The sequence below is a fragment of the Sardina pilchardus genome, chromosome 6, assembly GCF_963854185.1.
Source record: "Sardina pilchardus chromosome 6, fSarPil1.1, whole genome shotgun sequence".
In the NCBI taxonomy this organism is placed as follows: Eukaryota; Metazoa; Chordata; class Actinopteri; order Clupeiformes; family Clupeidae; genus Sardina; species Sardina pilchardus.
This window is the reverse complement of record NC_084999.1, coordinates 29860604-29871931: the sequence shown is the minus strand read 5'-3', so window position 1 is coordinate 29871931 and position 11328 is coordinate 29860604. Positions and strand designations below refer to the sequence as shown.

The window sequence follows — 11328 nt, the reverse complement described above, 5'->3', positions numbered from 1 at the left end:
GAACACTGGTGGAATGTGATCTGATGAACATCAGCTGAGATGAGTGCACTGTGCAGTGACACCACGTCTGTCTGTCTGTCTACTAGTCGGAGTGATGCCACAGTAGCAGGTATTGGCTTGTGTGGCCTACATGTAATATGCTATCGGAAAGCGAAAGAAATCTAGTCTTCGAGAGAGTTCACATAACAAGCACATGTCTTTTATACTACTCCAATAGGCCTGGCCGTTACCATAAAGGCCCTGTAAGTGAGCGCTCCTGTCTACCAGATCAATTTAAAAGTCAAAACGGTTTCCTAACTGAATGGCCTGTTTGGTTGCAACAATATGCAACAACAGGCTTTTGAGGTAGGCCTAATTTTCCCATTTGGTGAGCGTGTCAGAGGTAGGCCTACAGTCCTACACAAACCAGTCCTATTCAAGGCATGCATGGGCGAGCGATTAAAAATAAGATAGATAGATAGATAGATACTTTATTGATCCCCAAGGGGAAATTCAAGGTCCCAGCAGCTTAAGACACCACACACAACATACAGTACAATGTAAACAATGTAAACAGGAAAATTAAAAAGCAAATCAACAATCAACATGACTAAAGGAGCAGTAGAATACTATAGATAAGGTATGCATGAATGTACTGAGGATTGGTACTGTGATCCAGTCTGAGGTGTGTGTCAAGTTGGTAGTGCAAATAAGTCCAACAGTGCAACAGTGCAAGATTAAATTCTAGTGACCAGTAATAAATATGTACAGTACAAAATGTAAGCATAGTAATAATAATAACAACAGTACTAATATAAATATATGGACAATTAAAATAAACTTAACATAGTAATAATATAAGAGTTAGACATGAGGGTAGACATGTAAGCCATGCCATGTAAGTGTATAAGAGGGTGGAGGTGCAGATATACTATGCATAGAAGTCCAACTCTCCTTTTCCCTTCAGTGAAGCATTGTACAGTTGTATGGCCCTGGGTACAAATGACTTTCTCAGTCTGTCTGTTGTGCATGTCATGGAGCGTAGTCTCCAGCTGATCAAGCTCTTCTGCTGTATGATAGTGCTGTAGAGTGGATGACAGTCATTGTCCAGGATGCTGTGTAGCTTGTTCAGGGTCCTTTTGTCTGATACTGAAGTGATGCACTCCAGATCAGCTCCCACAACAGAGCCAGCCTTCCTTACCAGCCTGTCTAGTCGCCCAGCATCCCTCTTCCTAGTGCTTCCTCCCCAGCATGCCACAGCATAGAAGAGGACGCTGGCAACAACAGACTGGTAAAACATCCAGAGGAGCTTGCTGCAGACATTGAAGGAGCGCAGCCTCCTCAGGAAGTACAGCCTGCTCTGCCCTTTCTTGTATATTGCTTCAGTGTTGACTGACCAGTCCAGTTTATCGTCCAGATGTACGCCCAGGTACTTGTATGTGTTCACCACCTCCACATTGACCTCCTCAATGGTGACTGGCAGCAGAGCAGGCTTGGACCTCCTGAAATCTACCACCATCTCCTTGGTCTTGGTCGTGTTGAGTTGTAGGTGGTTGAGTCTGCACCATTGCACAAAGTCCTCCACCAGGCTCCTGTATTCCTCCTCCTGCCCATCCCTGATACATCCCACAATTGCAGTATCGTCTGAAAACTTCTGCATGTGACATGACTCCGTGTTGTAATGAGACGTTGAAAAGGAAATACAAGCCTAGCCTATATTTCCACTATTTTGATCAGGCTCGGAAGAAAATTGAAAAGAGAGCAAACAATGGCCTTATTAAGCTGAATGTTCAGCATCAGTGTTTGCACTGAATCAAACAGTTTGCAACGTTTTGTCCGCCTCGGATTCACCCTAGTCTTTCACATGACTGATGGTGAATCGCTTTACTGATGAAATGGTGCCCTCTGCTGTTGGGAAAAAAGTAGTTTCCTACCCAAAACAAAAAAGTTGCTAGATCGGTAATCGCCTACAGAAGGCTGCTCTGGCATGGGCAGAAGTCATGTTATGTGCCATAAAAATGGTTTTGGAAACGTTGTTATGGTAAAAAAAAAAAAAAAAAACTGTTAAGGGGTGCCAAACACAGTATTTGTTAATAAATAAACAAAGCAGTTCACGTGTTAATTTGTAGACCTACAATTTTCACAATTGTAGACCTTTTTTTTTTTTTTTTTCAATTTAGATCTTCTGATCTGTTTCTGTGCGCCTCACTTTCCCTGGGTTGAGGCCACCTAAAAGCTCGCATGCACACCTTCATTATTTCTGGCTATGCTCATAGGTTCAAACTAAAAATATGTTCACAACCGACCATTACGCATCTTAAGTAAGAGAAAATAACAGTAGCTGCCTGCCACAGGTTGGGTAAAACAGATAAGCAGTCGGAGCCCATACCTTGAGTGACGTCAGCGATCTCAGGTGAGCGAGGTGCGGAAATGCTTGTTGGCTATGTGGCTTAATGGCTGCCAGAGTTGGACGTCGATTGAAGACCTTACTTGTGGGGTATTTTTAGATGTTAAGGGAACTTGAAGCATCTGTTTGTGTGTGGGATGCGCAGGGCATTTTTTCAATCCAAAGGAAGGAAATTCCCCAAGCAGGAAAAACAAATCTTTTGGTCAGACTTAGCTTATCTTTGGTCATGGTAATGTCACGGCATCCAACTCACCAATTTTGAAATGAAAGTGAAATGAAATTGTCACTTTGAGTCGTTTTATTGTAAATATTTCGAAGCCAGTTCCTGGTTCATAGTCCACATATACGCGCGTCAGGAACTTTGGCTGGAGCTTGATGTGGTATTTCTGGTAGCTACAGTTGCGCCTGAGGTGCAAGTGAACACAAGTTGCTGGCTGTAACCTTCTTGGCTGCACAAGAAAGACAAAAGGTAAATCTATTTGGTAAGTATTTTTTTTTGTTACTTTTAATTCATTGCTACTTCACTGTATATTTGCCTGTTACTGGAAGAGCGCGTACAGAAGAAGCAATTTAAGGGCTGCAACCAAAGTTACTTGGGGAAAATGTAGCCTAATTATTGAATGAAGAAAGGGGCACACCTCCATTAGTGTAAAACAAGAAGACGTCATAGACTTTACAATTGTTGGAGTGCCATCATACGCATTCCTCATTGAAAAGATTTTTTGTGGCGAGTCAGGAAGTCCCTTAATCTCAAAGGAAGGCTACATTTAGCATCTGTTGGCTGCTACTTAAGGAATGATTTTACGAGGCAAAAATATGGCTTTGGCTCCAAACCTCTACTATGTGCATATAGGAGAATCGGAGCCTACCACAATTCAACGATAATGTTGACCTTTTTAACTTAATTTTACTCTGGCCACAGAATCATGGAGGAGACTATTGAGATGGAAGAGAAGGACCCTCTATCTGACCAGCGAGAGGAAAGGGTACGGAGGAAAGGTGAAGGTGCTGATGAGGTTGATGGCATCGGCTGCTGCGGAAAGTTTCAGAACTCTGTGTCTAGATGGATGCTTCCAGAAGACCTGCGCAGCACATACATGGAACGAGCCAACTGTTGCCCTCCACCCATCTTTATCATTACTATCAGCCTTGCAGAGGTAACAGTTGGATCACACCTTACTTTAATCAGACCTGCTTTTGAGCTACTACACCACGGGGAAGGATTGATAGAATATACCTTACAATTAGACCTATGTTCATTTTAAAGGGAGAGGGTGCATATACTTCACACATAGACAATGGCAGTTTCACACAGACATATGACACCTGTACTTTGATATTATGACATTCATTTCAGGATTGTGTCCGTTTTTATTCTGCTTTATTTGCATCAGTAGCGTACAGATAAGTGCCCGTTGGCAAGCATGTTGCCAGAGACGTTATGGTCTCCGTCGCTCATCCAAAAGCAAGGACAGTTTTGCCAGTGTGATGTAGGACTATAGCAACGAGAGTAGCATAACTGAGCAACACTTGTCCATGATTTCACTTCGCCACCCTGCTGTGGGTCAGTTTGTGGTGGCACAGTGTGCCAGTCTGAATGCCCAGATTCAGCTCAACATGACCAGTCCACCAGTCAAAGAAAGCATGAAACTGGCCAAGCATGTGCCATGAATGTCTCGTTTGTATTCCCACCCTCCCTTACCCTTACTCCCTCTGACTGGGCAGCCAGGATGGAAAGCACTACTAACGCTGACCTTACATGTAGTATTTGCTGACTTTTTGTCACTCTTTTACTTGAGTAGTTTTCTGTGTCAATATTTGAACATGACCCTTATGGACTCAGCACCACATATTCAGATAAAGTCTGACTTGAGCAAAACCCGCAGGGTTTTCCTGTATGGTGGACGGCTAAGGTGCTTCAGTTGCATACAGACTCTTGATGAATCCCCTGTTTCTGACCCCCTGGTCAGCTGGCGGTGTTTATCTACTATGCAGTGTGGAAGCCGCAGAAGCAGTGGGTGACCCTTGGCGACGGCATCTGGAACAGTCCGCTAACGTACAGGCCGGATCTGCGGGAACAGGCCTGGCGGTTTATCTCCTATATGTTTGTCCATGCAGGGTGAGTCATTTCTTATGCTACAGATTTTCAACCGCTTATACTGTATAGTGTGTTTGTCTGGGGTTAGAATAGCAGAAGCTGTAGGAGGATCTGTAGTGTAACTAACGGATTCACATAAACATGTTACACATGTTCTGTTTGACCAGATTTTGGTAAAATAATGTCTAACTATTTAATCAAAGTGTGTGTTTGACCATTGCATTGTGTTTCTCTATAAAAATAATGCTAGCTGTTCGACTAGATTCTAATAGCAGTTGAGCCACAGTTTGAATGGGTGTTGTGATGAGTAACTGCATGCGGCTAATGCGAGCTGCATTTGGGTGTGCTTGAACTCCATGGTGACCTGAGTGCACCCTTTGGCAGCACTGCACCTTGTTGTGTAAACTGTGTGGGTGTTATGACCGGGCTGGAATGAGAAGGTAGATGCCATTTTACAATATCCAAAGTTGTTGGCATCCTGTTATAATGAATTGGCACGCATACAGTATGTAGGAAGAAGTTCAGTGGCGGTGGAGCATACTAAAGTGCATGGTAATAGGCAGGCATACAAACGACAAAAAAGTAAACAAAGTTGTTTTTATGGTGATGATACATGGAGCATTTTTGAGCAATGTTCAGTCACATGATGGATTCCTAATGTTCTGATTGGATGACCCCAACAAGTTGCCCGCTGATGTTTTGAGTCCTTCAGATAAGAAAGTGTTTCTTAATATCAGTGCTGCTCAAACAACGTTGGTCATAAACATTACCTGGCAACATTGGTCAGAAACATTCCGTGGAAAATTGCTCAAAATGTTACCCTGTGTATCATCCACTTTTGGACTTTCAAAATCCACACTGGGACATTCAAGTATACATGGTTTGATGCACTCAGTCAATGCCTACTTTGATATAAAAGTGACTACAACATAATTCAGTTCATTCTTATTTTGTGGGTCTGGTAGTAATCTCTCCATGTGTCTCAGACTGTCACCTAAACTGTGGTAGTGTCATTTTGCCAGAACATTACATAGGCTGAACACACAGTGACTGTTGTAGTAAAAGTTACTACTAAATGAGGTAATGGAAGTAGGTTCTTCAGGGAGTAGCTGTGAGTTACTGGTACTTGGACGTGGTACTTGTCTCTGCCTGCCACCCTTAACCTGTGTGTGTTCTGTGCTTGGCCCTTATCCACTGGGGTGGAGTGCGCTGTGGTTGACCATTTTTATCCAGCAGCACGTCTGCTGTCTCCATACAGTGCATGGAAATAACTCCAGAGGAGCTTGGGCGTTAGTCATGTTTGCCCATGTATTCACTCCACATCTGTGCTTTAGTTCAATAAATAGGCTAGCACGGGGATGTTGAAACAGCTGATGTGAATTTGGGCTGAGAGGCCTCTTTGATTCTTTTCCCATCGTCTGACCTAACCTGTCCTGTCTCTCCACTTCCTCTCATCCACCCCCATCCACCCCAACAGGGTGCAGCACATCATGGGGAACCTGGTCATGCAGCTTCTCCTGGGCATCCCCTTGGAGCTGGTACACAAAGGCTTCGAGGTTGGCATGGTCTACCTGGCCGGAGTACTTGCTGGTAGGCTGAGAACCGTCACACTTGTCCCTGTAGTCTGATAATCAAAGGGCAAAGGCCCTGCCTTTATTTCAATGAATATTCGCTGTGCTATCACAGGAGGATGTATAGGGTGAAATGAACTTCAGCTTAAGTTTGGTTTTAAGGCCGGATGACGGCAGTACTATTAAGCGAAAACAAGAGATGAGTCTGTTTTGTGTAAAGTCTGTGTAAGGCGGCGGGTCACTGTGAAGCCCTCTGTATCAAGGTATAGATCGCTTCCCAACCTGAACTGTGTTCTTCTCAGGGTCTCTGGCCAGCTCCATCTTTGACCCTCTCAGCGCTCTGGTCGGGGCATCAGGAGGCGTCTACGCCCTCATGGGTGGCTACTTCATGAATGCAGTGGTGGTGAGTGCCTCGTCCTGTATGTCTTGTTGGGGTGACGGTGGCTCAGGATGTACGGGAGTCGTTCGGCAACAAAGTTTGCGGGTTCGAGCCTATAGCTCCTCCTGAAATTGGGCCACTGAACCACGGACTGTTTTGATGTGTAGATTGGCTAGCTTGGAAGCCACCTGTGTTTAAGCTCGCCCACAATTGTGCCTGTTGAGGTCTCCACGACCATGGCAACCTTGACAGGGACAACAAGATGGCGGTCATTCCCAGCCGCATTCCCCCTCCGGACAATTGCACTCATTGATGCGCTTATTCCTACTGCACTCTACTTTTTGAATTTCACCATTTTCTGCCACTTTTTTTTCACTTTTACTGGACTATATATTTTAGATATTCCTAGAATTGTTATTAGAATTGCTTTAAAAATCTTAAAATGTTTACCATGTTTTAAGTCGCTTTGGCTAAAAAACATCAGCCAAATATAATGTAATGTTTACAAGTACAATGTTTGTCACTAGAGAAGCTAGATGTTAGATTTCGCTAGATTTTGCTATTGTGTCTGTTGTACAACATGGACAGTGCAATAACTAAAAAACAAACAAAAGAAGAAAAAAAACAGAAACAGCAATTAAAGCATGTGTCAAAAAAGAAGAATGTTTTCACATATTGTGTTGCTCTGATTGGTTAAGTCTATCCTGTGTATTTAGGCATTTTTCCCAGTATCAGTTGAAAACACGCCTAGTCATATCCCAATGGTGTGTTACCAGACTCAGGTTCTGAATAGAATTGAGTCTGGCTATGTCAGGCTATAATAGATTGGTGCCTTGCATGGAAGCTTTACCATCGGTATGCGTAAATGTGTGTGTGAAGTGGTTAACTGAGAGGCATAAATCTGCAAAGCTATTTTGGAGAAAAGCTCCATACAAACACAGTCATTTTGTCACATGGGATTATTTAGACTTTATGCTTTAGGGGTTTGTCTCCAACTGAGTCAGAGTCTAAATGGCTCAGAAAGTATGTACTGTTGACATTCATGGAAGAGCTTTGTTTAACCGCACATATGGTATTTAACCCTGATGGAATCATACGTATGAACGTGTCCCATTTGACTATGTTAACACAAGCTAACACTTGCAGTTTAGCTTCTACTGTAGTTAGCTGCTGAGCAAACAAACATTAACAAAAGGTCATAGACATTTTCAGGCCAGCTTCCTTTAGGGCAATGACATGTTTCGCAAAGATTGTATTCATTCTTTATTTGTTTGTTCATTCTTGACAGAAACTTTGAGGGAACAACAAGTCTTTTGTGGCTTATAGTCTAGTGAAACCCATGGTTTCCTGATCGAGCATAATTGTTATATAATCCAGTTCTTCTTCCTCATTTGTGTAGAAATCCAAAAGTATGTGTATGTCAGTGATTATCCATAGCAAATAGAGTTATTGTAGCAAGTCATTTCACTCACTATTTTCACTGGGTAGTGGTTTGCTTTTGGTTTACCCAATAACATTAACATAACTTCTGTAAGACACTTGAAGTGGATGACGTTTCAGAATGTATAACCCATCTGTAACTATAATACTGTTATTCTTCCTTCCCTTAAAATCATGTTCCCTTTATTCTCTTGCAGAATTACAGAGAGATGATGCCTCTTTTAGGAATATTTCGCATACTGGTCATCCTGCTCATTGGTATGTATATATCAAAGCACAATCAGTCATCGGTCTGTTTGATTGAAATCCCTTTCCTGTACCCTTCCTTCCAAACACATCCAAGGCTAGATGTCTGTGATATCTGTCCTTGGCAGTGTACGTTTGGCCATTGTTTGATTATGTTGCATTTCCTCTTCTATACCAGTGGGAACAGATGTTGGGTTTGCACTGTACAGAAGATTTCTTAGTGATGAAGCTGGTATGAAGGTAATGACCTGACCACATACTCTATATTCCCTCGTGTCCTCGCGTGAGAGGGTTGTTGTGTTGCACTGTCACAGACCCGTTGTAACTGGCCAGCTTTGAAAAGCAGGGCTTTTCCAGTATTCCCGTAGTAGTCCTTTCCCCCTAAATGGACGGACACCTGCACCATGAAGAGTCTAAACTGAAACTTGATCAGGTCACACTTCTGAACCTGTCTGGTCTTGTTCCAGACTTGTGGAGACTGTGGGAGGGGGAGTAGTATTGTCTCAGGGCTATGGGCTAGTTTTATCATGTCGTATGACTGGTTTGACAGGTTAGCACAAGGAAGGGGGTGGCTGGAAAGAGATGGAGGTGTGGGAAGGGGTCCATACACGTCAGTTACTGTACTACTCCCTCCCCCCTCCCACAGTCACCACATGACCACACTTTTAGATGGTTGTTAGCTGGAGCAAGCAGGTGTCCATTCATGGAAAGGAATGCTGGAAAACCCTGCCTTTCAAAGAGGGCAGTTACAATGTGTCTGTGACACTACAGTACAAGAGTCTGTATTGTGGTTTTGTGGTAACGGTTAGACATGCTGCTGTCCCTTTGAAGGTGAGGTGGGGTGGGGTTATTGGATCAAATGGAATAAATATTTGAAAGCCCAAAGCACTGGCATCTGAAGGCCAATTTTGACCATAAAGCCTCTATGCCATAATGCAATGTAGATAGATACTTTATTGATCCCCAAGGGGAAATTCAAGGAATTCAATGTATTGTAGTTCAATTATCTGTACATTATACAGTTACAGAGGTTCACCAGGTTAAAGTTGCAGTTGGCAAGATGTTTTTGGTCATATTCACTGAAACAGACTGTCATATGCAAAAGTTTAGGCACCCATGCTAAAGTTGACTAAAAAGAGGAATAAAAAAAATATCTTTTGAAAATTGATATTTGTTGTTAATATTTGATAATTGATATTAATGGCTTATTTTAAAGTAAGGCTCTTTTTAGTCAACTCTAGTATGGGTGCCCAAACGTTTGAATAGGACTGTAGATCAGTTGGTTTTTTGAAAAAAAGACCCTGCGCTTCTACCTCCACCTAGAGCCTGTTATTTGTTTTTCAAAAAATCCACCACTTCTGGTCCTTCTGGTCCTACACATGCAGGGCTGTATAATTACTGGCAGATCTGAATGTCAATCACAGTTTGTGCACAGTCACTAACGAGCACAAACTTGATGGGAGGGTGCTTGGTAGTGGGGGCGGGGCATCAGAGTTAAAGAGAGTAAACATTCAATATGCTTTTACTACTGTGTCGTCCCATGCTATGCTGTGTCATCCCATTTTTTTTTTCAATTGTGTACTGTTAAATTGAACTATTATATTGTTGTTAATTGCGCTTTGAACAAAAGTGTCTGCTAAATACCATAACCATAACACGTAGGGGATTACCAGAAGTGTGTCTGTGAGGGTGATGAGACTGGTCTCTGTCCCTGCCCATAGGTGTCCTTCGTGGCTCACATCGCTGGAGGAGTAGCAGGAATGACCATCGGTTACGTCTTCTTCAGCAGCTACAACAAGAAGCTCCTGAAGGACCCCCGCTTTTGGCTGTGCATTGTGGGATACATAGTTTGTCTCATATTTGCAGTACTTTTCAATATCTTTCTGTCCCCGGCATGAGGACGGCATGGTGCTGACTTGAATTGTATTGTTTGTTTGTCTTTGGCCATATATTTTAAAATGGTTAAACTGTCTAAGGAGTTAGATGGTGCTTGTGATATTTCAAAGATGGCGTTGTCTTTGGCCAAGTATTCTATATTGTAAAAAATATTGGTTCAATATACAAAAGATACTATATGTAAAAATGTTGTATGAAATGGCCATTTTACACTCAGTTTGATAAGATACAATACTTATAGTTTACTGTACATTCAGATGAGTATTTTTTATTATTGATGTTATAATAATTACACACTACATGGTCGTTTTTTAAAACGGCAACATATTGACTCCTTTCTTAAAAGAATGAGCGCTTTTGCCAAGCTTTTGTAAGATTAGTTTTCTCCATAGTTTAGTCTATTGGTCTGTTTGTCCTGAGAGGTCAGATTGCTTGACACTACTGAAAAACATAGTTCACGTGGTAATGATTGGTGGGCCTGATACATTGTAGTCACTTCCTCCCAAACAGGAAGTGGTATCAGTTAGCTGTAATCACCAGTGTAGTGTATCACGTGTGTTATTGTTGCTGTATCCTTTGTCTACATTGTCTGATGCTCTGGCAGTGACTCAGGTCCCACACAAGCCTTAGTTGGTATCTTGGTTCCCACACACCAGTCAACGTCTTGCCAAGTAGTTAATTGGCATGTTTGGAAATGATGAAGCAATGCTTCCAGTCTTAATGTTGGCACTGCAGGTGGTTCAGAAGGGTTTGCTGTTGTAGTCGTTGTTAATTCCAGAAAAGCTTTCAATACATTCATGTTTTATTATCTCTTTACTGTGGACATAAGACAAGTGTGATGGGGATGAAATGTATGTAATGTAATGCTACAAGTATATGACCACCCCGGATTCATCTGCTTTGAGCTGTAAGCGTTTGGCCACTAGAGGGCAGGCCATGGCAGTCACTCAGGGCATCACTCATCTGTGTCAGGATGCTCTTCATCATGGAAGATTTTCCTGTTATCGGCAGGAAAACAGTCCATCGAACATAGCAGGACGCAGAGACGACAGACAAAAAGTGCAAGTGATTTAGTAAACATGTTTTGTTAAATGAACTTAATTCCAGGTTTTGTATACAAATTGTAGTGTGTTTTTGTATTGTTTGTTTCAGGTTGTTTTCATTTGTTTAAGTACATTCCAATGCATGTGACCTTTTCATTCACTGCATAACATTTAAATACATTATTTCTACCTATCTGAGCAAGTTTGTTTTCATTATGTAACTGCAGGGTTAATGAGGTGTAATCCATTAATGGGTTATGGTTGGATAA

At 42.3% G+C, this 11328-nt stretch overlaps 1 protein-coding gene across 2 annotated transcripts; it reads left to right on the top strand.

Moving 5' to 3' along the window:
• Positions 1-2384: 2384 nt before the first annotated feature.
• Positions 2385-11252, top strand: rhbdl2 (rhomboid, veinlet-like 2 (Drosophila)). 2 transcript variants are annotated; one of them, XM_062539341.1, is made up of 8 exons: positions 2385-2855; positions 3309-3543; positions 4357-4505; positions 5962-6074; positions 6358-6458; positions 8072-8132; positions 8299-8360; positions 9842-11252. In XM_062539341.1, exons 2-8 carry the CDS (start codon positions 3313-3315, stop codon positions 10016-10018), a joined length of 894 nt encoding a protein of 297 aa, XP_062395325.1. In that variant the 5' UTR covers positions 2385-2855; positions 3309-3312; the 3' UTR covers positions 10019-11252. The 2 variants fall into 2 exon arrangements, with proteins under 2 accessions (XP_062395325.1, XP_062395324.1); XM_062539340.1 differs by having other exon boundaries at positions 2385-2868.
• Positions 11253-11328: the final 76 nt, after the last annotated feature.

Excerpts from the sequence above, each read along its gene's own strand:
- rhbdl2 (XM_062539341.1), top strand. The coding sequence starts at position 3,313 with ATGGAGGAGACTATTGAGATGGAAGAGAAGGACCCTCTATCTGACCAG. Across the intron at positions 4,506-5,961 it reads TATATGTTTGTCCATGCAGG|GGTGCAGCACATCATGGGGA; the intron begins GTGAGTCATTTC and ends CCACCCCAACAG. Across the intron at positions 6,075-6,357 it reads CCTGGCCGGAGTACTTGCTG|GGTCTCTGGCCAGCTCCATC; the intron begins GTAGGCTGAGAA and ends TGTTCTTCTCAG.